This window comes from Ascaphus truei, chromosome 4 (assembly GCF_040206685.1).
Source record: "Ascaphus truei isolate aAscTru1 chromosome 4, aAscTru1.hap1, whole genome shotgun sequence".
In the NCBI taxonomy this organism is placed as follows: domain Eukaryota; kingdom Metazoa; phylum Chordata; class Amphibia; order Anura; family Ascaphidae; genus Ascaphus; species Ascaphus truei.
In genome coordinates, this window is record NC_134486.1 from 100,798,020 (window position 1) to 100,823,438 (window position 25,419).

Consider the following 25,419-nt stretch of genomic DNA (forward strand, 5'->3'; position numbering starts at 1 on the left):
GTGTTTTTTTTTTTTTTTTTTACCCGTAGGATTGAAATGGGGGGGATCTGCGGAGATGGACCCTGTTCATTTCGGTTCCGGGGGTTTCCCTGCCTCTTGAAAAAATTTCCTCCCTTAGGTGGGCGCTGGTATCTCCTGCTCGGGTTTAAAGACCTCTGGTCACATGGGCCAATAGGAAGCTACGTGTGATGTCATGGCTTCCTTATTGGCCCATGTGATGGGACAGCTAAACCTGAGCTGAGATACCGGCACCCCCTAAGGAGGTAAGTATCTCAGTTAGCAGTGGGGCCCTGCCGCTAAAATGAATGTGACTCGGCTCCGAAGACCCCCTGCTTCCTACCTAGGGGGGAGATTTTTTTCCCCTTTGGGGTGCTTGTCTAATGGGGCACATAACCTAGGGGCGGGTTAGACAACCAAAAGCAATGAAGTGTGAAGTAATTGGATTCATGAACATACAAGTCAGATTGTTCGTAAAATAACCACTGGAGGGCGATGTTACTTTACATTTTCTGTGTCCAAGAACTTTCCTTCTCTGTTGCAATTGGTGTCAAAAATACTTGTTGAGGAGTGTAAGATCACAAAGGGGCACTATTTTTAAAGCTGCCACCCACACCCAAAATAAAGTACATCATTTCTGGAGCTGAACTGAGCCACTTAAAGCTTTGGAGAACTCCTGAAGGCCAAGATATTGAATGTATTCTTTTTGCTAGTGCTGGCAAGGAAAGACCTTTGTGGGGCCTCCCAATTTTGGTTACTACATTGCTTTACAGATGATGATCAAAAAAGACGTCGTAAGTGTTGGAATAAACGTAATCTCCATTGCCAGGTCAAAACACAAGAAGCAACATCATTCTGTACACACAGCATGTGTGAAATATTTTAAGGGCTCATGCAAATATGTGCTGTGTGACAGTGAAAGAAATCGGCGCTAGTACTATTAGTGATCACTAAAAATAAAGTGAACAAAATATATAATCAAGTGATACAATTTTGTGAATAATCAAAAACGTGAAAAAAAACGTGACAGTAATAAATGAATTAAGACCCCCTGCTCAAACCCTTCTGGCAGGGACTGGTTTCTCTGGTCCCCAAGTAGTAGAATTTTGTTTGCAATCCAGGGGGAGCATATAAGGGAAATAAAACAAGAACAATCTAAGTGCAGACAATAAATTAATGTGAATTAAAATACATTGTAGTGATATATGCGTTAATCTAACGTTTTTATTGTAAGTTTGCATTTTTGAACCCTTCTAAAGTTACGTTTTATATGATTGGTCTGCACTATGGATATATTTCTTTTTTCATGCACCATCATCTTGCTGTGATCGGAGATTATCATCTTTTCTGAACCAGGCGTTCTTCATGTCGTCCAAAATTGCTTCTCGTTGCCCGTAAAATACTGAGATCTTGTGAGTAGGCTGTACATAAGAGCCAAGAAATCCACAGACTTAATTCACATTAATTTATTGTCTGCACTTAGATTGTTTTTGTTTTATTTCCCTTATATGCTCCCCCTGGATTGCGAACAAAATCATGCAAATATGGCCATCATTCTGAAGTGCATTATTACTCATACTTGTAACAGACGATCATTACTGCAATCTTCCCTTAACTTGGTATTAACTCCATATAGCCTCTAGCAAAAGCCGTATTTATTTTAAATTAATTGACTGTGCTTTTCATAGTTTTAGCATTTAAAAACAAAAAAACACACTAAAAAGTACTGTAACTACGATAATGGCACAGCACTTTAATTCTCTGATGTGGGTTTGCAGGAAAGTATTTAATTTTTATTTCCTGATCACCCTGGCAGTGGGCACCATTGGGTTAATCCCTTCTCACTCTAGGTAGGACAGGAAGTAGACTTTTGCAGGTAGGCCATATAAGGCCCCTCCCTCTATCTGCACCTTAGTCTTTTTCCTGTCCTCACAGCTAGGAGTAGGATTTTTTATTTTGTAAGGGACTCACCTACTGCACCTAGTGCAGATATCCAGGGTCTCGGCCTCTCTGCCCTGAAGCTCCGATCGACGCGGAGACCCCTTAGAGTCGGGGGAGCCCCTGGAACCCATTACATCCGTGGGGTGGGGAGCAGCTGCAGCTGCGGGCGTGGAAGCTTACGTGCAAGGAAGCCCCAGTACCAAACAAAGGTAAGCAGAAGGGGTGCATAGCAGCTGCAGCTGAGAGCCGTGGAGGCCCAGACTCACCGCATTAGCGTCTGGTACGCTGCGGTAAAAGTACCCCAGGAACCCGCTACAACGCGGAGGGGGGAGCAGCCATAGCTGCGAACCGGAGAAAAGGTTCAAATTGACCGCGCTAGCGTCTGGAACGCTGCGGTACAGGGAACAGTGCACGCGACTGCACGGGAGCGCGCGCGTCACATTCCGGCCGGCAGATGCGTGCACACACGCGGGCCGTGCAGGAGCACTTGATACGTCATAGAAGCGACGAACACACTGTGTGTGAGTGAGAGCTGCAGCATGGAACGCTCAGCAGGGAGAAGCCAAGTGCTGGAAATGGATTTGAAAATGGAAACCCAAAACTTCAGTTCCCAAGACTAGGTGAGTCCTTAGTTTTAGGTCTACATGGGAAAGAGAGATGGCCTATATACATTAGGGTGTATGTTTAGTATTTATTTTGTTTTTATAATATAGTTCGGTGGTCTCCCTCCCAGAAGCAGGATCTTCAAAAGGGACGGGGGAATCCCTGGAACATAAAAGAAAGGTTGCTAAGAAAACTAAATGGGTTCAGCTTGTGAGAAACCAGCCCTAATAGGGAAGAAATTATGTGAAGATTGTCTTAAGGCAGCTGCAGGTGATACCAATGAACAAATGAGCACTTTCCTTGTATTGATGAAGGAGGCTGTTAAACAGAGTGTTGATGCAGCAGTCCAGCAAGCTGTTAACCCTGCGCAGGAAAGATCTAGATCCCAAATCAGTCTGGATAAGGGGAAAGGTTTTTCATCAGATGAGTCTGACATTGATTGTTTTCAAATATCAGAGGGTGAAATGGATTCATCAGATCAAGATATTCAGGAAGAGGAATCTGAATTTGATGTAGAAATGGTGGATCCACTCATCAAAGCCATGAGACAGGCATTGGAACTAGAAGACACCGAGGAGTTAACCCACAAGAAGGATAAACTTTTTGGGGCGAGACAAAGAAAAGGTAGTCTTTCCTATCAAAGTAATTAATGACCTCATTCAGGTGGAGCTGGCTCGACCAGACGCCAGAGTATTTACGCCTAAAAGGTTTGGGAAGATGTAGCCATTCCCACAAGAGGAGGTAAAATTTTAGGTCAGCCCAAAGGTGGATACTGCTATTTCCAGAATAGTAAAAAGACCACAATCCCAATAGGGAAGCTGCGTCATTTGAAGGACGCTATGGATAGGAAAATGGATTATGTATTGAAAAAAGCATATGTTACCGTAGGAACATCCTACAAACCTGCCATAGCAACTACGTCAGCAGCAAGGGCTATGCGTGTATGGTTTGCCAACATTGAAGAGGCAATAGACAAAGGCTTTAAAGAAGTGCTATTCTTAAACCACTGTCAGAAGTAAAATGGCAACAGATTACATAGCGGAAGCCTCATTGGATGCAGTAAAATTAGCAGCCAAATCTATGGCGCTGGCGGTATCAGCAAGAAGGGCTTTATGGCTCACAGTGGATGGCTGACACAGCATCAAAGAACAGCTTGTGGGGATTACCATTTGAAGGTGAGTTCCTTTTCGGTAACAAACTGGATGCGATAATAACAAAAGCATCAGGAGGTAAGAGCACTTTTTTACCTCAGGAAAACAGAGCCAGAAGATTCGGTTTCCAACAGGCTAATAGAAACCAGTATAAAGAAGCAAAGGCATATAGACCTGGTAGGTCATTCCCAAGACAAACAACATGGAGGGGCCGCCAGAACCGGATTTTTCGTGGCGCCAGAGGAAGAGCATCATTCACAAAGAATAAATCCACATGAAGGTCAGAGGGCCCAGCAGTTGTCAGTAGGAGGGCGACTGAAGCAGTTTTCTGCAACATGGGCCCAAACAATACAGGACAATTGGGTATTACAGACCATTCGTCAAGGGTACAGTATAGAATTCAGGGAGATGCCAAGAAGAAATATGGGCGTAATAACATATATACAGTCCAAGGAAAAAAAGAAGGCAGATGAATTCGGCTTTAAAGAAATTATTAGAAGCAGAAGTAATAAAGAAGGTACCTCAGGAAGACAGAGGAAGCGGAATTTATTCCAGGATTTTTCTAGTAAAAAAACCTACAGGGGATTACAGAGCAATCCTAGACCTAAGAAAGGTAAATTTATTCTTGAGAATAAGAAAATTCAGGATGGTGTCATTGAACCTGATTATTCAAGAGGTACAACCAGGAGACTGGATGGTGGCGATTGACTTAAAAGACGCTTATCTACATGTGCCCATAGCAAAGGGACATCAAAGATTCCTAAGGTTTGCAGTAAATCAAGATCATTATCAGTAAACAGCACTGCCATTTGGTCTGGCTACTTCCCCAAGGACGTTTTCAAAGGTTCTAACCCCTCTAGTGGCAGAATGAGTGAAAGAGGGGTAGAAATATACCCATACCTGGACGACATCCTGGTAAAATCAAGGAGTCTGGAGAAACTCCAACAAGACCAGAAGATGGTAATAACCTTCCTGAAACACCACGGTTGGTTAATAAACAGAGACAAGAGCCATCTCATGCCCACTCAGCTGTTAAGATTTCTGGGGGTAGAATTCGATACAGCAATAAAAGAAGTGACTACCAGAGGCAAAGAGGCAAGACATAGCCATGCAACAAAGAAGCTCAGGAAAGCTACTAGGACTTCAGCAGAAGAATGTATGAAGCTCCTAGGGAAATTCGCTTCAACATTAAGCGTCACACAATGGGCAGCAATACATATGAGACCACTGCAAAACAATTTTCTGCAACAATGGAACGGGAATCACAAGGACACAAGACAAACAATCTTGTTACACCCACACACAAAACAGGAATTAAAGTGGTGGGAAGATACCCGAAACCTGGAAAAAGGACAAACACTACAACCTGTGCACTGGGTAAGAATTACAACAGATGCGAGCAACAGAGGTTGGGGTGCCCAGATGGGAGAAACATTGGTGCAAGGAACCTGGACAAACCAGGAAAAGCATCTTCCATCAAATCTGCTGGAACTAAAAGCAGTACAAAGGGCCTTAGAAGCTTTCCAAGACCATATAAGAGGTGGCTGTATAAAAATAGAATCAGACAACAGGTCAGTTGTCAAGTATATAGCCAAACAAGGGGGAACCAGGAGCAGAAAGCTGATGAACCTCACAGCAGAAATCCTCTTTTGGGCAGAGTGCCACTTGTCGGAAATTACAGCCATACATATCCCAGGACTAGAAAAATGTCACAGCAGACTTTCTAAGTCGGAACATCATACACCCAGGAGAATGGGCATTAGATCCACAGGTGTTTCAAGAACTGGTAGAGCGATGGGGTCAGCCAGACATACATCTCATGGCGACACAACAAAACCGCAAGGTAAGGAACTACTGTGCCAGACAGTTTCATCCAAGCGCACAATTTATTTAATAGATATCTATACATATATATTTAGGCACTGTACCGTGTATAGGTTTCACTGGATGTGCTCTCAGTTTCAAATGGCACTTCAAGTTGGCATACCTGTTCCCTCCAATTCCCCTAATTCCGGAAACAATCAGGAAAATCAGGGAAGACCAAGCAGAGATGATATTCATAGCACCCTACGGGCCAAGAAGGCTTTGGTTCACACACTTGGTAAATATGGCAGTAGATACACCATGGCACATACCAGATGGCAAAGGGTTGATGCGACAGGGGCCAATATGTCATCCGAATGCCAAACAATGGGCTTTGACGGCATGGCGATTGAGCAGGAAACATTGAGACTGAAAGGTTGTTCAGACAAAACAATCCAAACCCTTTTACAAGCAAGGGAAAGTTCCACATCGAAAGTATACAATAGAATCTGGCTTTGCTTTCGCGATTGGTGTGAAAAAGAAAAACAGAATTTCCTTTCACCTAGAATTGTATCAATTGTGGAGTTCCTTCAAAAAGGATTTGAGAAAGGTCTCAGTCTTAGCTCATTGAAAGTACAGGTGTCTGCACTATCAGCCTTGTTGGAAAGAAATCTGGCAATGGAAAGATTGATCATCAGGTCCTTTCAGGCAGTTAAAAGGTTAAGACCTCAAATCAAGAACAGGGTACCTACATGGGACTTGTCCCTAGTATTGGATGTACTAACAGCAGCTCCGTTTGAACCTATACAGGAGATAGGCTTAAAATGGTTATCATGGAAAATGGCGTTTTTGATAGCAATCACCTCAGCAAGGAGAGTGGGAGAACTACAGGCTCTATCAGCCAAGGAACCATTCCTAGTCATACATCAAGACAAGGCAGTTCTCAGACCAGTACATCAATTACTGCCAAAAGTTGTATCACAGTTCCATATGAATCAAGAAATTGTGATTCCGTCATTCTGTCCAGAACCAAAGAATAAGAAGAAAGACTACACAAATTAGACGTGGTAAGATGTCTAAAAGTGTACCTGGAAAGGATGCGAGATATCAGAAAATCAGACAAACTATTCATCATCCCAGAGGAACCAAAGAAAGATCAAGCAGCATCAAAGACAACAATTTCCCAGTGGATAGTGTCTTGTATTAAAAAGGCTTATGAAAGCAAAGGACAAGATAAACCTTTGAACATTAAAGCTCATTCTACAAGGGCCATGTCTACTTCATGGGCATTTAAAGCCCAGGTTACACCAGGACAGATATGCAAAGCGGCAGTCTGGTCCTCATTCAATACATTCTTGAAATACTACAGACTAGACGTACAATCATCAGCTGACGCAAGCTTTGGTCGTAGAGTGTTAGAATCTGTAGTGAAATAAGTATAAGGTGTATTAATAAAAGTCAAACTGATAAGGCATTAAACTGGTGTTGTCTATTCTGATGTATCCCTCCCTAAAATTTTTCACTGCTTGGGTATGTCCAATGGTGCCCACTGCCAGGGTGATCAGGAAAGAAAAAAAATTAAAAATACTTACCGTAATTTTCTTTTCCTGGAACCATGGCAGTGGGCACATAGGCATTGGACATACATAGTTACCCTCCCTATCAGTTATTTATTTCAGCTATGGAAGAATCGTAAGACTAAGGTGCAGGTAGAGGGAGGGGCCTTATATGGCCTACCTGCAAAAGTCTACTTCCTGTCCTACCTAGAGTGAGAAGGGATTAACCCAATGGTGCCCACTGCCATGGTTCCAGGAAAAGAAAATTACGGTGTTTTAAATTTTCTTCTTTCTTTCCAACAGTTTCACAAAATGAGACACCATGAAAACATGTTGAGTGGTGGTTTGAGAGAATAGTGGGAGCACATATGGTAGAAGTTTGATATGAAAATATTGTTGGCAGTAGCATTTCAATGCATTTGGAACGGAAGCTGCTTCCGTGAGGTTGCTCACTATAACGGTTCATAGCCTCCCAGTCAGCTTGTAGCAAATAAACGTATGCTAATGTATATACCCATGAAGGTCTCTTGTCTGCACAGCTGCCGTAAAGATAATTCAACAAAACCTACTGCGGTTGTGTATGCGTTAATGCACACACAGGATCTGGTTAGAACATTTAACCCACTTATTTTATTATCTGTTCATTGAAATATAAAAGATGGCATTAAAGGGGAACATTTTACAGAGGCACACCATGTAATTGAGTATAATTAAATAGTTTATTGAAAAAATGCATTCAAATGAGAACACGGGTTGATAACCCACATGAAATTACAAAGTCCACTGCATGGCAAATAGACTTGTGCAGAAACCTTTTCTGTTCCAGCACCACAGCTCCTGTAAATGTTTAACTAGTAGGATTTCAGTATTGACATTGCAGATCTATTGTGTGTGTTAAGTCTACTTTGTTTTAGATCCTGGTGTGTACAAAAAAAAACCCCAAGGTTTTTTTTTTGAGGCTGTGTAATTTAGTAGATGCTCAGAAATATTGTAAAGAGGCATTATACACTTCAGTGGTGGGAAATGCAAGACAAAATGTAATATCCATAAATGAGATGCTGCTTGTGTCACAACTTAATTTCTCTAGATCTCTGCTAAACCTGAAGCCTGCCTGTGTTCTTACTTAACCTGTTGCGTACCAGAGGGGCATACAAAGCACTACTTTGCAGGCATGCTCTGACTTTTTTTTTTTAAGGGGTTAAAGTTGCAATAAATTCTCATTACTTTAGTACACACTTTAAAAAATACTTTTAGCAAATAGCCGTCTGGAGAAACCTGCTTATAATTTTTATATATATATTTTTTTAGTGGAACAAAACGCCTGCCATCCATTGAAAATAGTGTTATTTTTTTTTAATGTTTTTTTATTTAATGCTTGTACGTCTGAGAGGGGAAGAAAAAAACACAATGAGGGGGGGTTAATATAACACTAAGGTGTTTCACCTATAAAAGAACATGCTAACCAAGAAACATAATTAGCGTTTCAATAGGATGAAATACCTCAAACATGTTCTTGATGGGACTGACCCTTTGAATAGTCCATTTTTATATACACATGGGGTTCCCCGCACGCATGATATAACACAAGGCCATACAGTATAAAGAATAGATTTTTTTTTTACTATAGGTGAAATGCAAAACATAAAAAAAAAATGCAACTAAATGTAGCATCAACACCCACAGTGTGTGTGATCAAGACATGTATTCAAGTATTATATAAATAGACATGCATGCATACATGCCAAAATGTTTCTCCCACAGTGTACACAGATTGAACTGATGGAATATAAAGGATCAGTATCTCTGTAGTACAAACCTTCCTGAAGTATAATTGAACTCTATATAGGTTCTGTGTATGGGGGTTTAGCGAGAAGTCTGTATGTGGGGGGGGGGGGGGGGGAGGGGAGGGGGTTATACACCTTCTGGTTGTTCCCACGTGAGTTAAAAACATTCTACTTCCTTTTGTTGATTTTATTCCTCCTTGGATCATGAACGATGCAGTTTTAGCAAGGGCCACTTGAACTGCGTCTTGGTGACTTGTAATCCGTGTTACGACTGAGGATCTGCAGGCTATGATTAGATCTAAGCGCAGGGCGTCTGACAGTGCATGTGGGATCTCCTTCCAGAGCTACAGAAATCCGTAGGAGTCATGCCTGCTAGGATTGGAGCTCCGGGAAACAGCATCAGCTTCCTGGATCGACGTGTCTCCGGATGTCATAGCATCCGAATCGGAGAGAAATTGACTCTGCTTGGTGCAGATGGATCAGGCAGGCACGGTGAAGGAATGCAAAGTGTAACAACAATACATTCAAAATACACATTACTAGCAAGGATAAATGTTGATGCAACAGAGAAAATGTAAATATAGAATATATACAAATGTTACTATTTAACGGACACCACAACAAATCTATTCATGGTAGATAAATGTACTATCCAACTGATCAAAATGAGATCAGTGCAATTGGATACGCCCCTTTCTTCACAATAAGCAATAGGACACGGTAGTCAATAGAATGTAATTAGACATTTATATGGACTTTCTCTCGGATATTTCAAATAATCAAAGTAATGGTATTACTAATTCCTAGAAACACGATGGGGACAGAAGACCATATGGAGTGGTAAACAACCTAATTTCGCATCCCTCGCAGGACAGAACATACATTGTAAAAAGTGTCAGGTGGCTGTACATAAACTACATAAGGTACCAATCTACAAAAAAAAAAGGAGCCTCGATCTAGATCTTTGTTCATGCCACTGGGAGTCATTGTGTTCAGTCTCCTAATCCATTCTGCCTCACATTGGAGCAATAGTCTCAGCCTACTGCCTCTTCTCCGTGGTGTCTCAATCACATCGATTTTAACCTAGAATCTGATCTTAATGGCCTTGTGACCCTTGAAGATGATATGGTGGGCCACGGGCTACTGAGTCCCCTCTGAGCATGGCCGCCTTATGGGACCTGGTCATAACCATCGAGATGGTATTTGAAATATCTATGAGGAAACCCATATTAATGTCTAATTACATTCTATTGACTACCGTGTCCTATTGCATAAAGTGAAGGGGCGTATCCAATTGCACTGATCGCATTTTGATCAGTTGGATAGTACATTTATCTCCCATGGATGGATTTTTTTGGGGGAGTCCGTGAAATAACACCATTTGTATATATTCTATATTTACACTTTCTCTATCTTCAAAATGTACTAGCAAGATAATATGCAAGAGCACACTTTATTTATTTTGATTTTTTTTTTGTAATTCCTTCATCATGCCTGCCCTGATCCATCTGCACCAAGCGCAGTCTATTTCTCTCCGCTCGTCATGACAACCGGAGACTCACACGTCGATCCAGGGCACCCATGCCGTGTCCCAGAGATGCTAGCCACCATGCCTCCTACAGGGCTCTGCAGCTGAGGGCTGAAGATCCCGTGTGTGTTGATGACATCAGACACCCTGTGCCTATCGCCAATTACAAGACGCAGTTCAAGTGAACCTTGCTAACACTTCATCGTTCATGATCCTTGGAGGAATAAAATCAATAACGGAGAAGTACTGTACCGTGTTTCTTTTCCCGCTAGGTGGGAACGGGCCAGAAGAAGAGGGTCTTTACCCCGAAATGTTGCCCGCCTATCTACTGACTTTTAGCCTAGTGTGACGTATTCTCTAACTCTTATTGATTCTATTTTTGGTGTTTTTCCCCACATACTTTGGATCACAGAGACTGCTATCGCTGTACCCACTCGGAACCTATCGGGTTCAATTATACGTCAGGAATGTCTGTACTACAGATATACTGATCCTTTATATTCCATCAGTACTAATTGTGTACACTGTGTGAGAAACACCTTTTGGAATACTTGTATACATGCCTTGATCACACTCATGGTGGGTGTGTGATATATTTAGTTGTATGGGGTTTTTTTTTTGTGTTGCATTTCACCAATAATAAAAAATCGTTTTTTTCATATTTCCTTGTCGTATTGTCATATCATGAGAACGGGGAACCCCATGTGTGTGTATATATTAAGATTACAAGGGGTCCCTATATTTGTTCCCAGCTCACCCTTTTTATACTTTTATATCATTCTATGGTGGTGCTGCCTATCACTTTTGTGTCTAGAAAGTCTGTTTTTATAGCCACGTCTACTGTAACATATTAAATATATTTTATGTATGCCAACACCTGCGTACTGTCCAGAACGTTTTCTGATTTAATCACTTATGAATACTCTGGAAACCAGACACTTAAAAAAAAAAAAAAAAGGATTAAAACATAATTGGCCTGTAATATTATTCACTCTGAGCTAGGCTTAAAGAGGCAATCCAAGGGGGTGGATTTTTATTTTTGCAAGTTTTAATTTTTGTAATCTAGAGTTGAAGCCGGGGGTCTCCGGTGCTGAGCCCCATTAATTTCAGCTCCAAGGACCCCCTTCCAGAGATGCTTACCTGCGAATTGGGTGCCGGTAGCCGTTCTCCTCGGCATGCAGGGTTCACAATATGTCCGCTCTTAAGATATTTCCATGCCTGCTGGCCAATAGACGTCATCGGTGCGGCTTCCTATTGGCCCATGTGACGCGGGAGCTTCAAACTGAAAGCCCTGCTAGCTGAGACAGAGCAGCTACCGGCACCTACTTCGGAGTTAAGTATCTCGGGAAGTAGGGGGGCCCCGGAGCTGAAATCAATGGGGTGCAGCTCAGGAGACCCCCTGCTTGATATCTATATCCTGTTTAACCTGGCCATTGAATCCTGAGTTGGTAAGGCTATGGCTCGGTTCTTCAGCCTCTCCAGCATTTATTGGTTATAAAATTCCGTTAAACACACAAGTTAGAATTTTATCTACTGTACTGTAGAGTACATGCTGTGCAGGTGCATTGTAACTGTTTGTTTAGGTTGGGACAGAAAGCTTTGAAGCCCGGCTATCTTTCTTTGTCTATGGTTTGCTATGATAATGGGGCTCGTTCAAACGCTTCCGCATGTTCACTTTTCTTATTACTTCGAGAATTTTTCGAATATTGATTTTAAAATGTATATTTTGTGTTTATGGAAGACAATATATTCTGAATGCAAACTAGGAATACATATCAGAAAAAATATTCCTACTACAGGCATACCCCACTTTAAGGACACTCACGAGTAAGGACATATCGCCCAATAGGCAAACGGCAGCTTTTGCATGCGCCTGTCAGCACGTCCTGAACAGCAATACCAGCTCCCTACCTGTACTGAAGCTGTGCACAAAGGGGGAGACTATAGAACTTGTTACAAATGTGTTATTTACATCAGTTATGTACGTATATGATGATTGCAGTACAGTACATGCATCGATTAGTGGGAAAAAGGTAGTGCTTCACTTTAAGTACATTTTCGCTTTACATACATGCTCCGGTCCCATTGCGTACGTTAATGCGGGGTATGCCTGTATTAACTTGTTTTTTTTTGCTCCAAATATCACTTATTTTTCTCCATGCCTTTAAATATTGTTTGTAAATTCTGAACCACAGCCCTTTTAATTTAAAACATTTCTTGTATTTTTTTTTTTATTTTTTTTTTACAGATACTTACTGAAAGTAGCGGAGTTATTTGAAAAACTCAGGGTGAGCTATTTTTACATCTTCCCTTGGGTGGGCGGTAGTGTTTTTTTATATTCCATTCTGTAACTCTGGTGCTGTATATTCCTAATGTAAATGCTGACTACCAGCAAGAAAACAGTTGTCATTTTCATTCTGTCTGTATTTTTTTTTTTTTTAAACTTATTTCGCTTAGTTTTAGAGGAACATAGTAAAGTTTACAAAAATAGGTTTTGTGACTGGATGAGTGACTCAGGAATATTAATTTTCGTTGCTTGAAAAAGACTATTTGAAGTAGAAGTAGTGTTTGGCACATAGCAGAAAGAGGTGAACATTGTTAATTCAAGAGTGACGTATTACAATGGCAAAGAAATCGTTTCTGGTGTTTATTTTTTTAGTGCGCTGAATAGGTGACACTGTGCTCATTTACATGTCATTTCCCAGAATCCCTGGCTGCAGTGGGAGTACTGTATGCTAGGAGATAATGGTGGAAAAGCAGGGTTGCAGACCTGTCTGAGACATGTGAATGTGCTCACAACTGGTATTTGTATTTGCTTTTCTAGAGAAAAACAATCTGGTTCTCTTGCAAAGTACTGCATTGCAGAGCTCTTCACCCTGCATAGATCGATTCATAGAATCAGCTGCTACACAGACACTTCAATAACTTTAATCAAAGATGACAACCTAAATACAAGCATGGTTACTGTGATGTAACCCCTTTTGCTTCTAGAGTGGCTGTGTTGCAGGTCTATCTGGCAAGAGGTTTATTACTGGGGAGGACCTCTTTTTAGCAAAATACCCCTTCTGTTCGTTTTGGTAAATCTTGGATGTATAGGCAGATGTAGCAGCCTTCATTGTTTTCTTTCCTAGTCTGCTGTGATATGTTGTGATATACTGTGCCAACATTACCATTAATTTCTGTGGGAACTTGGTGATAGTTAGTTATAGTGGTTATTTGATGTAATATGACAGCAATATAATATAGTACATTAGTTTAGACCTGTTCAGTAAGATTCTGCCTGTAGTTGGTAGACATGGGGTGTAATCTCTATTGGCTGAGTAAATAATGTTCCGATTAATTAACTTCTTTCACTAGTGAAGTAATGAAAATGGGATTCTTTAGGTCTTCTCCTAAAATATTGAAAGCCTGGAGAGGTATGCATTAGGCTAAGGCCCCGCTCCCAGAGTCAGCGCACCCGCGCTGCTGACAGGCAGTGCGCTGAGATACACAGACCGCGATCTGCGGTCTGTAGGGAGCGGGAGGTGGGCGGGTGGTGGGAGGTTTGACCGGGAGGTGGGCGGGAGGTGGGAGGTTTGACAGGGAGGGGGGGCGTGGCTTGAGCGGAGGGACCCGCTACTCCCCCCCCCCCCCCTCCCTCCACGGGCTGCAGGAGGGACCCGCTACTCTTCCCCCCCCCCCCCCCCCCCTCCCTCCACGGACTCGGGCTCTCTACATACACACACACATACACACAGGCAGGCACTCACGCACTCATACACACACGCGCGCACACACATGCAGGCACTCGCACACACACACACACACACACACACACACACACACACACACACACACACACACACACAGGCACGCACTCATACACACACACACACACACACACAGGCACACACGCACTCATACACACACACACACAGACACAGACACAGACACAGACGCAGACGCAGACGCAGACGCAGACGCAGGCACAGGCAGGCACGCACGCACTCAGGCACACAGACAGAGGCAGGCACGCACGCACGCACTCAGGCACACACACACAGACAGAGGCAGGCACGCACGCACGCACTCAGGCACACACATATACAGACAGGCACTCACCTGCTTTCACTCCACACTCCTCCCCGCTCCCCGAAGCCTCTCCTCCTCCCGCAGCCTCCCCTCCCCATTGGCTCACAGCCACACCACGTGACGCGTCGAAGCTAGGAAACACCATTCTCTTGTGTCTCCTAGCGGCTGACGCGCCACAGCGTGTGATCAGCTGTGCAGCCAGTGGGGACCGGGACCGGCTCGCGAGGATTCCCCGGCTGGTGGGGAACTCGCTACATTGCCACCCGCGCCAACGAGCGCAGCGGGACCGAGGCCTTATTTGCAACTAAAAGGTGTCATCAGCCTTTCGATATTGCGTCAAGTTGTCTGTAACTTATTAATTTCTATGATCTCTATATTTGGGGAGAATTATCAGATCAAATGGAGAGGGCTCCTCTTTCATTCTTGGGTTAAGGTTGCCCCCCTCAAATCTTTCTTGAATATAGCGTTTTTTTTCCCCCATGGACATTTAACATGGCTGGAGAGTGGAGCCAAGGTTCTATATACAGCTCAACCCCATTATAGCGCAATCTCCTACTACGCGGATCGCTTATAACGCGGTCTGAGCGTGGCTCCCGATTTAAAAACCTCTCCAATTTTTTTTAACGAAATGGCTGCCCCACGACGACTTACCCGGCATCTGCAGCGCGCTCTCTCCTCTGCAGCACTCTCTCCTCTGCAGCGCCCTCTCTCCTTGCTTCATCAGGCTGCGTCAATATGTGCAACATTCAATGCTTTATTGCTAACGGACACACACACCTCCCCCATACACTAATAATTTTAGCATACCATGCAGGAATCAAACTTATGACCTTCATACACTGGTAGCGATTCCATACAGTGTGATGTCATTGACTCTATTAACAAACTTAACGTCTACTGCACAGTACTGAAAGGCAGTAGAATTAGTAGGAAGGAATGAATTTTTTTTTTGCCTTCCTCTGGATCAATAAGTGTAGATATAGGATAAAGTATCTGTTGTCTAAATTTAGCATAGGTTGAACTTGATGGACGGAAGTCTTTTTTTTTTTTTTCAACCTCATCTACCATGTAACTATGATAGTCAATGACATCACACCAATCCTGTGGTGTAGCAGGTATAGAATCGCTACCAGTCTATGAAGTGTCGTGGGTTCGATTCCTGCAGTGTGTGTCCCCGTTGGCAATAAAGCATTGAATGTTAAAAAAAATAAATAAAAAAAAAATGATTGTGTAAATATGACATTGAGTCAAGGATGTACAGTATACCAGTTCATATTAACTTTATTTTATTCAATTTTCAATGCATTATTTTAGTATTTACCAATTTTATGTAATATCAAAAATACTGTAAACCACAGAATTATAATATATAGGTTCTGAAAAAAAAGCATAAATGATTAGCTTTTGTATTAAGCGTATTATTGTGGCTTTAACATTGATAACCGCAAAAAGTCCAAAATGTATTTAGCATTCAGTGGTCCAAACACCCCCAACACTGATGCATTATAAATTCTCTTGTATTTTATGCAATTTTTTTATGATGTAAAAATTGCAATGAACCCTATAGGGATGCCTGCGGAACCCAAGGGTTCCTAGCTGAAAAACACTATCGAACATGAACCCCGACCCTGAACAGCTTCATTGGCAGCATATAATTGGGAAATAGCAAGTCATCTTAGCCTTAAAGTGACAGTAATTGGCCTGCCATTAGCAGTTGGCAGACAATGTCACGCCCAGAAGATGGATTGAATAGAGTTTTAAATTTTTGCTTTGCTGTCTTTTTCTCCACATTCTATGGCTCTGTTAAACACGTTTTGCCCGAACCAAACATATGCCCTTAATCAATGTGTTGACGGGGCTGATCTGCCAAACATTGCTCTTCATGTTCACACTGCGATCGGCTGAAAACTGCAGTGATCAGCCGTTTTAGGTCTTATTGCACATATACCTTGGGATCATTTTTTTCTTTTTTTCTTCATTAGACGAAGTGTGAGAAAAGATGATAATTCCGGCTGTATGACATTCCTAAAGTATAACTGGTACATAGTACAGAAACACTGCATTTACAAATCTTGTGTTTTTTGTTTCTATTTTTTTTTTATCATCGTCCTCTCTTCAGAAAGTAGAAGCCAGGGTTGCATCAGATGAAGACTTGAAACTTTCTGAACTGTTAAGATACTACGTGCTTAATATTGAAGCAGCCAAGGTAACAGCCTTTTTTGGTGGATTCAGCTTTCCAGGAAAAGCTTGTTAGAGTATGCATATCTACTTGTTTCTCTACTCCTTAGTAATTGTAAGTACATCTAACTTCATCTATTTTTATTTTTTTTTTCCCCCTCTCTCGCCAGAATCTGTTGCTTAGACGTACAAAGTGTCTTGTTGATTATGAGAATTCAAACAAAGCTCTTGATAAAGCACGGTTGAAAAGTAAAGATGTGAAAGAAGCAGAGTTGCATCAGCAGGAGTGCTGCCAAAAATTTGAAAAGCTTTCTGAGTGTGCAAAACAAGGTGGAGTGGAGCTTAATTTTTCACAGCTTATCGCTTGCTTGCGGAAGTGTTCTAGCTATGTACTTAATTTTTTCTGAGTGTTTGCAGGTTAATAATAACTTCATACCGTGCTTTTTGCCCAAATGGGACTCAACTGTTTCACAAGTACAATAGTGTACGTTAATTAAGCCATATTGAACATAAATTAAAATCCTATCTGTTTATTGGTGCCTGAGGCACAAGGAGATAAATCACTTTATTTGCCCAAGGTCACAAGGAGCGGACACTGGGAATTGAACCAGGCTCTCCTGCTTCAAATTCAGTGTCATTGTTTTGAGTCAGGGCCTTTATTCACTGAGCCACGCATTCAGGTTACATAGTAGATGCGGTTGAAAAAAGACCTATCACTATCAAAGCTGATGTCGGAGACGGGGAAACACTTAGTTTAAGTAATTGCTTAGTTTAAGTAATTGCTGCTCAAAGGGATGCCATCAGGTACTGAATGTAAGGGTTCAGATACTTTTTTCACACATGGATATTGAATGTTAATACTTTTTTCAACATTTATTAATCCACAAATGATTCATGTTTTTTGTATTTTTTGATCAGGTTATCTTTATTAGGACGGAGATTAAGATCTAATAACATTTTTAGGTTTGAAATATGTGAAAATCCTAAGGGGTTCACAAACTTTCTCTCGCTTCAGTAGATGCATGAACTCTATGGCTCACTCGCATGACTAGGATCGGTGTAGAAAATCAACCACTTCTGCTTGTGTCGTGCGCCATAGGGCAAAGACAATCTAGAAAAAACTCTCAATGCTCTCATATTCCTTTTAGAGCACTGCTTCTAAAACAGGGTGCCCTGTGGGGAAAATCCTAATTGTGTTTGCTTGTAGAGTATCAACCCAAATGCTACAATTGATTTATTGCGAATGAAAGATGTTGCATTACATTTAAAATAACAGACCCTGAATTTTACAATGACATTCACAGTCCTCACAATAACGCTGTAATTGCAAGTGTGAAATTATATTGTAATTAAATTATTTTCAGTTTCTGCCCGGTTTTATTGGAATTTTAAATACATGTTGCAATTAATAAAATGATGGGGTACCCCAGCCCTTGGATCATCTCAATATGGGTGCCCTGTAGAAAAAAAATGTTGAGAAACACTGCTTTAGAGTATGGGGGACGAAAGATTATTCTGGGGGGGTGCGGACTTTTCCTAACGTCGCGGCGTCAAATGACGCAGTGGGGGTCATGTGATGTGCACATCGCCATAGCAACGCGCGTCAAATGATGCAGCGGGGTCACGTGATGTCACATGACCCGCACGTCATTTGACACTGGATATTGGGTAAGGGGGCCGCAAGCTAGGGGGCGGGGTGCAGCGCAGGAAGTTTGAGGGCCCCCACTGGAATGCAGCTAAACTTCTCTCTAGCTTGGAGAAGGCAACTTCAGATTTATCTGGGTTCTCTGAAAACAAGTGGATGATGTAGCTTATGTAATAAAGCTGCAATGTGCAAAACTAGATTTAGAAAAACAAACTTGATTCCCATGTTTCCTGTAGCTGCAGTTCTCCATAGATAAATGTTGAATATGTAGGATGAATGATAAATGCCTGTATTATCTTTAACATTATTTTTTTATTTTATATTTTGCTCCTTATTGTAGTTTATTTTATTTTTATTTGAACCGTTTTGTTTGTTTTTCATCTCATTATTTTTTTTTAAAGGTTTTATTTTGTGTAATTTAAATGTTGTATTTGTCCAGGTACGGACTACTTCCTCTCGTGATAATTCTTGCTGTTTATTTTATGTTCAATTATTTGCTTTAGCAATGAACCATGAGTTACCCCAATGCAATCTACAATTGGGAGAATCGTTAGAAATAAGTATTATTATATGTATGAATGAAGTAAATGTTTAATTTTATGAGATTAGAGTTTAATACATTTTGTATATGGATTGTTTCCTTTATAATGGTGGTTTTCATTTAATGGATGGCAGTAAAGAAAAATATTTGCTGCCTGCATTGATGGAAGTCTTCACACCATATATTAATGTTGTCAGATCTCATCTATTTCTGTTGTCAAACCTAATAGTACTTTGGCCTGGTAGATAGAATCTCTTTAGAACTTCTTAACAATAAATATTTTTCCATAGATCTGTGTCAGGCTTAAAAACAGATGGTGAATGCAGCATATAATAGGAACACAAAGACGTGGATGATCATGGAAGTCTTGGAAACATTATTCCCTTTGGACATATTTTTCTGTTCAGAATGCTGTGTATAAACCTCTGTATCGCTTACACTCCATATCCAGAACCTGGAATCATGTCCCTTTTTATTTTGCAGAGCTGGTTTGTTTCAAACAGAGGCGCGTGATTGCTTTTCGCAAAAACATCATTGAAATGACTGAACTAGAAATCAAGCATGCAAAGGTGACTACAACTTCTCTGATCATGTAGAGACTGCTTTATGACTCAGATGAATGCAACTTTGGATTTGCATAGCTTTGCTTGGTTACTTATGAGTCTCCAAAAATCCCCCAACACAAGAAGTATAGGTTGTACATTCCCAGTTTTGTTGCTTCTTTTGACTTTGCTGCAATGTGGAACTGCAACAGGGGCACTACCACAGAGAAAATCCTATTGATTTCAATGGGACTTTCTGTGCGAGAGTGCTCTGATCAGGACTATCACAGTTTAATTGTGTACAATTTTATATAGAGATTTGCGTGTGTACAATGTACATACTGACCAACAGAAGAGAGAATTGGGTGCACTCACTGGATTTATGTAACTGCCTCGGTTGCACAGCGATCATCCCCCGCTGGGGAGACCTATACTACATGACACACCCTCCTAAAACAAGGAGCCGGCATTCCAGATTTCTACATACACAAAGAATTTTATTTCGCACAGATCAACGTTTCGGTCAAACACACTGACCTTTGTCAAGAAGTGTGTTTGACCGAAACGTTGATCGTTGTGGATTAAAATTCTTCTTTTTTTTTTTTTTTTTTTTGTAGGAAGACATCTGGAGTGCCGGCTCTTTCTTGTTTTAGGACGATGTGTGCTATGCTGACCAACATACACTTTTGTAGTGCAGACGTTGTAAGTCAGTGCTTATGTGAATGTTATGCCCTGGACGCAACGACCAATTAATTTTGCTAGTCAAGTCTTCAATTTAGTTTTAATGGAAAATCAATATTTTTACCACATTCAAAGTAGTAAATATTTATATTCAAACAAATTAATACAAATTATTTGACTATAAAGTACCAAACAATTCTTTGTTCAAACACCTGAACTTGTAAATAATAAATTAATGCAGCTCAGAAAAAAAACACACTGGCCCAATTTACTAAGCGGTGCTACTTCATAAGATGCCTTCTGCTGCTGGAAGACCACTCCCAGCCTATTCCGCTTTGTAAATACGGGCATAATGCACATTATTGGGGTTAATGGTAAAGGTGTCGGCCTCCTGGATGCTTCCCTTTTCTCGGTCATGATGATACGTTTTCACTTGATCTGTCCACTGCCGGTGTTTTACTCCAACAAAGCTTTGCAATTTAGTTTTTTCTTAGAGGTATGTGGAATTTTTCATGAGCAGTTCTGTTATCAAAGAAGCAATCTAAGCAATATCATGTGTGTTTAAAAATAAATAAATAAATCTGTTCTGTAATATTAGATACTTGCTACTTTTTTTTTTTTTTTTTTTAGATTTTCAAATTCAACTCTTAATGCCATTTTAATGAGGTTTAATATTCTGAGCATCTTTTGATTTTCTATAGCCGGTTTTAGCACACCTCCCTAGCACTGCAAGATCTTTGTAACACTTTCCTGTTTGTGATAATTTGTTGCCAATATTCCCAGCAGTTTGAGCTGCAAACTGTAACAATAGATAATGTTACCTTAGTAATATAATACATTGTAGCTGCTGAGTTACACTGATTGAAGGATTGATTTCAAAATGAAAGGCAGCCATTTACTGAACCCTGGGAAGCAGGATTTTGCAGATCGGTCACAGGAGAACTAATCGATCAGCAGCTTAGGTAATCAGTTTTCAGTAAAGGTAATCTAATGCTGCATATATTGAAACAAATTTTTTTGGGGCTGCTTGGATTGCCTCTTTAAACTGTATAAATAACTGTTCCATATCGATAACATTATGCTGTCAACATTCTGCACTACAATATCAAGATAAAATGTAACATATATTAGAAATCACACTTCCATGAAATTTGTTTGAAAGCAACCAGGTTTCCCAGTAATTACTGGAAGAAAATTAGGATTAGTAGAGTTGACTATTATCATGTCCACCTGTTGCCCATTAATAGCTGGTAAATAGTTTTCTGCATGATCATATAAATCATCTTATCCGGGTTCTTAGTTCTAAAATAAAAATGTAAGGAGCTAAAAGGCTGTTTATTATTTCCTGCCTTTTCGATTGGCTCTTCTTTCACGTGTTGGATTAGTAATGTTCCTCTCTCTTCCTCACAGAATAACATCTCGCTTGTACAGAGCTGCATTGACGTGTTTAAGAACAGTTTTTCTATCTGATGACCTCGTGGGAAGTGGATGTGGACCAGTAAGCACCAATTGCACTTCATACGCACGTCACCTTTAACAGCACAGTGGCGTCCTGTTATATCGGCACATCCTGATCTACATTCAATGTGTTGGAAAAATATACCATAATATATGAATCGCCGCTTAAACATTTTGTAAAGTTTCTATTCATCAAATCATTTGTTTTTTTTGTGAAAATGTAAGGGTTTTTTTTTTTGTTAGGTGAATTGTTATTTGTAAGTGGGTATATCTTTAACTCTCTAATAAATACATTAAATACTGCAAAACAAGTATGCACAGGTGTTAAGATGTCTTCAAAACCTGGACAATTAATTTTTCAATATTTGATTGTAATTTTTTTCCAGATGAATAAATTTGCTTCCATCTAACAATATGAACCAGTTCACCAGTTTTTGATTTCTCATTACATCTGTTGATGTATTTGTTTATCTTAAACCTTCGTTCTGCCTTTAAATAACAAAACCTGTTTATAAATTGTAATATGTGGCTATATGGTATTAAACCACAAAACAGTCTGTTTTTTTTCAGAAGTGTTTTTGGATTTATTTCCAACATTTACAGTGCCGTGGTTTTTTTTTGTTCAGACAAATGTTTGCCCTCATATACTACTTCATTTTTTACTTATCTCCTTCCTACAGTTTTTATTTTCTTAAGGGCATCAATTACGAGGGATAGGACTGCAACATTCTAAATATTGCCCACAAATGCTTGCATTGCTCAAGTGTTGTAGGGCACATAGTGCATGGACAGTCACATTTTTTTGTCTAAAAAATTATGGTAAAAATTGTTATATTTTTTTTTTTTTTTAAAGTAGCAATCCTGCTTTCTGTTTTTTTTATTTTTTTTGTTTGTTTTTTTTTTTTTTTTTTTTTTAAATAGGATTGAAGCAGGGGGTCAGTGTTTATTTCCGCTTTAGGAAGCCCCTGCTTCCCGAGATACTTGCCTCCGTAGGGGGTGCTGGTAGAAGCTCCGGCTGGGCGGTGTGTTGCTGAAGTGGCAGCTTAAATGTCACCCGGGCCAATTGGAAGGTGTGACGTGAGCCCTTGCAGCTTCCCAATGGCTCATGTGAGTAGGACCTTTTAAACCTGCGGAGCTGCTACATACCTTCGTAGTGGATGCCTGTATCTCAGGAGCAGGGGGTCCCCGCAGCTGAAATTAACGTGGTTCAGCTTAGGAGACCCTCTGCTTCCTAACTATTAAAAAAAAAAAAAAAAAAAAACTGTTGCTTTAAGATATCACATGTTTTGCCCGGTGTTTTCACTGTATCCTATTTATTAGAATACTACTATACAAAAAACAAGCACAAGTAACTTTAATATTGAAATAGGTGAAACAAGTGTGTTTATCAAAATTGCAATGCTAGTAAACCATACGTGCAGGGCTGTTCAACACAGACTAAGCAAAAGTCTCATAAAGTGAAATAAAGACCCAAATTAGGAGCTCAAATGCAGTCAAGTGGTGTGTTCCACAGTTGAAAAAACCCGTGTATAAAGATATATATAAAGTCATTAAGTAAAGATGTCTAGAATACTCAGACGTAAACTTGAGGTGTTTCTCACATTGAAAGATGAGTATAAAACATGAAAAAACAAATAGTGCAATATGTCGTGATATAATAAAAAATCGAGGTGGGAAAAGTTCCCACTCCCACTGTCCCAGTTGTAGTCAGACAGTTAATGGGTTAAACCCACAGGTGTAAGGTTGCAGACGGTAACAGAAATCTCCTCTGAGGTGTACCAGAATGAATCTCTCCATACAGTTCAAAGAAAAAGGCAACACACACAATACACTTGTTTTCTTAAAAAAAAAAAGAGAAAAAAAAACAGTGGAGACTCTCCCATTCTCCCGCTTGTGTAAGAGACCACATAGGGTCAAATGTAAATGTAGCAGCCGACCTCCAGCAACACGCATGTCGCTACTCTGCTCTCCAGCCGATACTCGATCGATCACGCTTCCAGATTCTAACATCACGGCAATGGGCGGGGAGAATAACGCTTCAACGTTCTGTCGTGGGTCGGAAGGGTCCGTGCTTTCCACCCTACGCGTTTCACTGTCAGCAGCTTCCTCGGGTTTGTGATAACTTATACTACCCAGACTAGCTATTTATACCTTTCACTATCTCGCCACAGGCGCTGTATGCAGAACTAAATGTGAGAAACATTAACTCTATCCTGGCAAAAAGCTAAACGGCAAACAGTATCATAATAATGAGCCTAGTTGGATATATCTGAGATTAAATACTGGCATCACTAACATTACAAGAGTAGAGGGACCTCATGGTAAACGGATATGAATATATAAAATATGCACGTAGACACCATAAAATGCACATAATACGATATGCAGGATTATAATAAAGCTTGAGTACAAAAAGCTCATAGAATTAAGAGATGCTAACAAACGCAATACAATCATAAAAATTATAAGCCTAAATATAATTACAAAAAGCCTGCAGAATCAAAGAAATGGCTAAGGGACAAGGAATAGTCTTTCTAAATACAGCTGCCAATACACAAGTACAGATAAAGAAGGGAGTGATAAAAGGGAACAGATTAGTGAGGTTAATTGTAAATATGATTGCATCATAAAGCGTGATAATGGTATTAAAATCTGTTCAAATAACCTCAGATGGCAGACCATGATCTTAAAGAGAATATTATAATTAATGGAACACTTGCAGTGCAATGAATAGATGTGATGATCTATGTTGGCTCAAAGGAACTTCATCTCACATAAGTGAGAGGAACCCCATTAGAGAAGCCAATACATTCGCCACTCGTCGCAGGCGCCAGGGGAGTGAGCCGTGACATATGCCCAGTGGCTGTGGGGGCCATCTGGTGCGTAGTGAAATAGAGCCAACCCTGCGTTCCTGAAGTTGGTCCCGCTTCCTCATTCGCCTGTGTGATAGGCCTCTCCCCAGGTAAGGTGTATTGTGGGAGTGGGAGGGAAGGGTGGTGTTGGAGGTCGTGTATTTGGGGATGGGTAGGCTTAGTGTGTGTATTGGGGGAGAGGAGGAGGCAGCCGGGAGTGTAAGAGAGACAGGGCGCATCAACTCGCATACGTGAGGCTCTTGTGACTGACCCGAGAATGTGGCAAATATGGAATGAAGACAAACCACAAGTGTGGCTAGCTTTGAATTCCTATTGGACACCGCTGTGTTAGTCTGTATCTGGAGCTTCATTCATTTAAAAAAAAGTTATGTCTAAATTAAGCCCTTTAGGGCTCAATGTCTAATTTGTAAATCCAAAGTGTTTCTCTTTGTTAGTGAGCCTTAACCCTGTCGCCCCTTGTATGTGGTTTGACATATATCCACCCCAATGTACAGTATGTGAGTCCCTTAGGATCTGAATTGTGTACTTGTTTGAAATGATGGGACACGCAATGGGGCTCAGTATTGAATCTCAGATATAGCCAAGTAGGCTCATTCATTTTTTTATTATTTTTTTTAAAAAGCATGTTCTTGTATAGCGCTACTAGATTTTATGTAGCGCTTTACAGACATTTTGCAGGCACAGGTCCCTGCCCCGTGGAGCTTACAATCTATGTTTTTGGTGCCTGAGGCACAGGGACATAAAGTGATATGCCCAAGGTCACAAGGAGCCGACACCGGGAATTGAACCAGGTTCTCCTGCTTCAAACTCAGTGCCAGTCAGTGTCTTTACTCACTGAGCTGCTCCTCCCTATTATGATTGGTTTTTTTTGGTGGTTTTAGTTTTTTTGCCAGGATGGAGTTAATGTTTCTCACATTTAGTTCTGCATACAGCGCCTGTGGCGCGATAGTGAAATGCATAAATAGCTAGTCTGGGTAGTACAAGTTCATAGGAAGCTGCTAACAGTGAAACACCTAGTGGACTACAGGACCGCCTGTAACTCGGGAAGCAGGCTGTCCCCGGACCTG

General features: G+C 40.9%; 1 protein-coding gene across 2 annotated transcripts in view; it reads left to right on the top strand.

The window, feature by feature from the left end:
- Positions 1-21,898, top strand: part of SNX5 (sorting nexin 5) — a 66,019-nt gene extending 44,121 nt beyond the window's left edge. For both annotated transcript variants that reach the window (XM_075596276.1, XM_075596277.1), the window contains exons 9-13: positions 12,612-12,651; positions 16,554-16,640; positions 16,783-16,942; positions 19,282-19,367; positions 21,432-21,898. In XM_075596276.1, coding sequence (XP_075452391.1) covers positions 12,612-12,651; positions 16,554-16,640; positions 16,783-16,942; positions 19,282-19,367; positions 21,432-21,491 — 433 coding nt within the window. In that variant the 3' untranslated portion in view covers positions 21,492-21,898. The remainder of the gene's footprint in view (positions 1-12,611; positions 12,652-16,553; positions 16,641-16,782; positions 16,943-19,281; positions 19,368-21,431) is intronic.
- Positions 21,899-25,419: the final 3,521 nt, after the last annotated feature.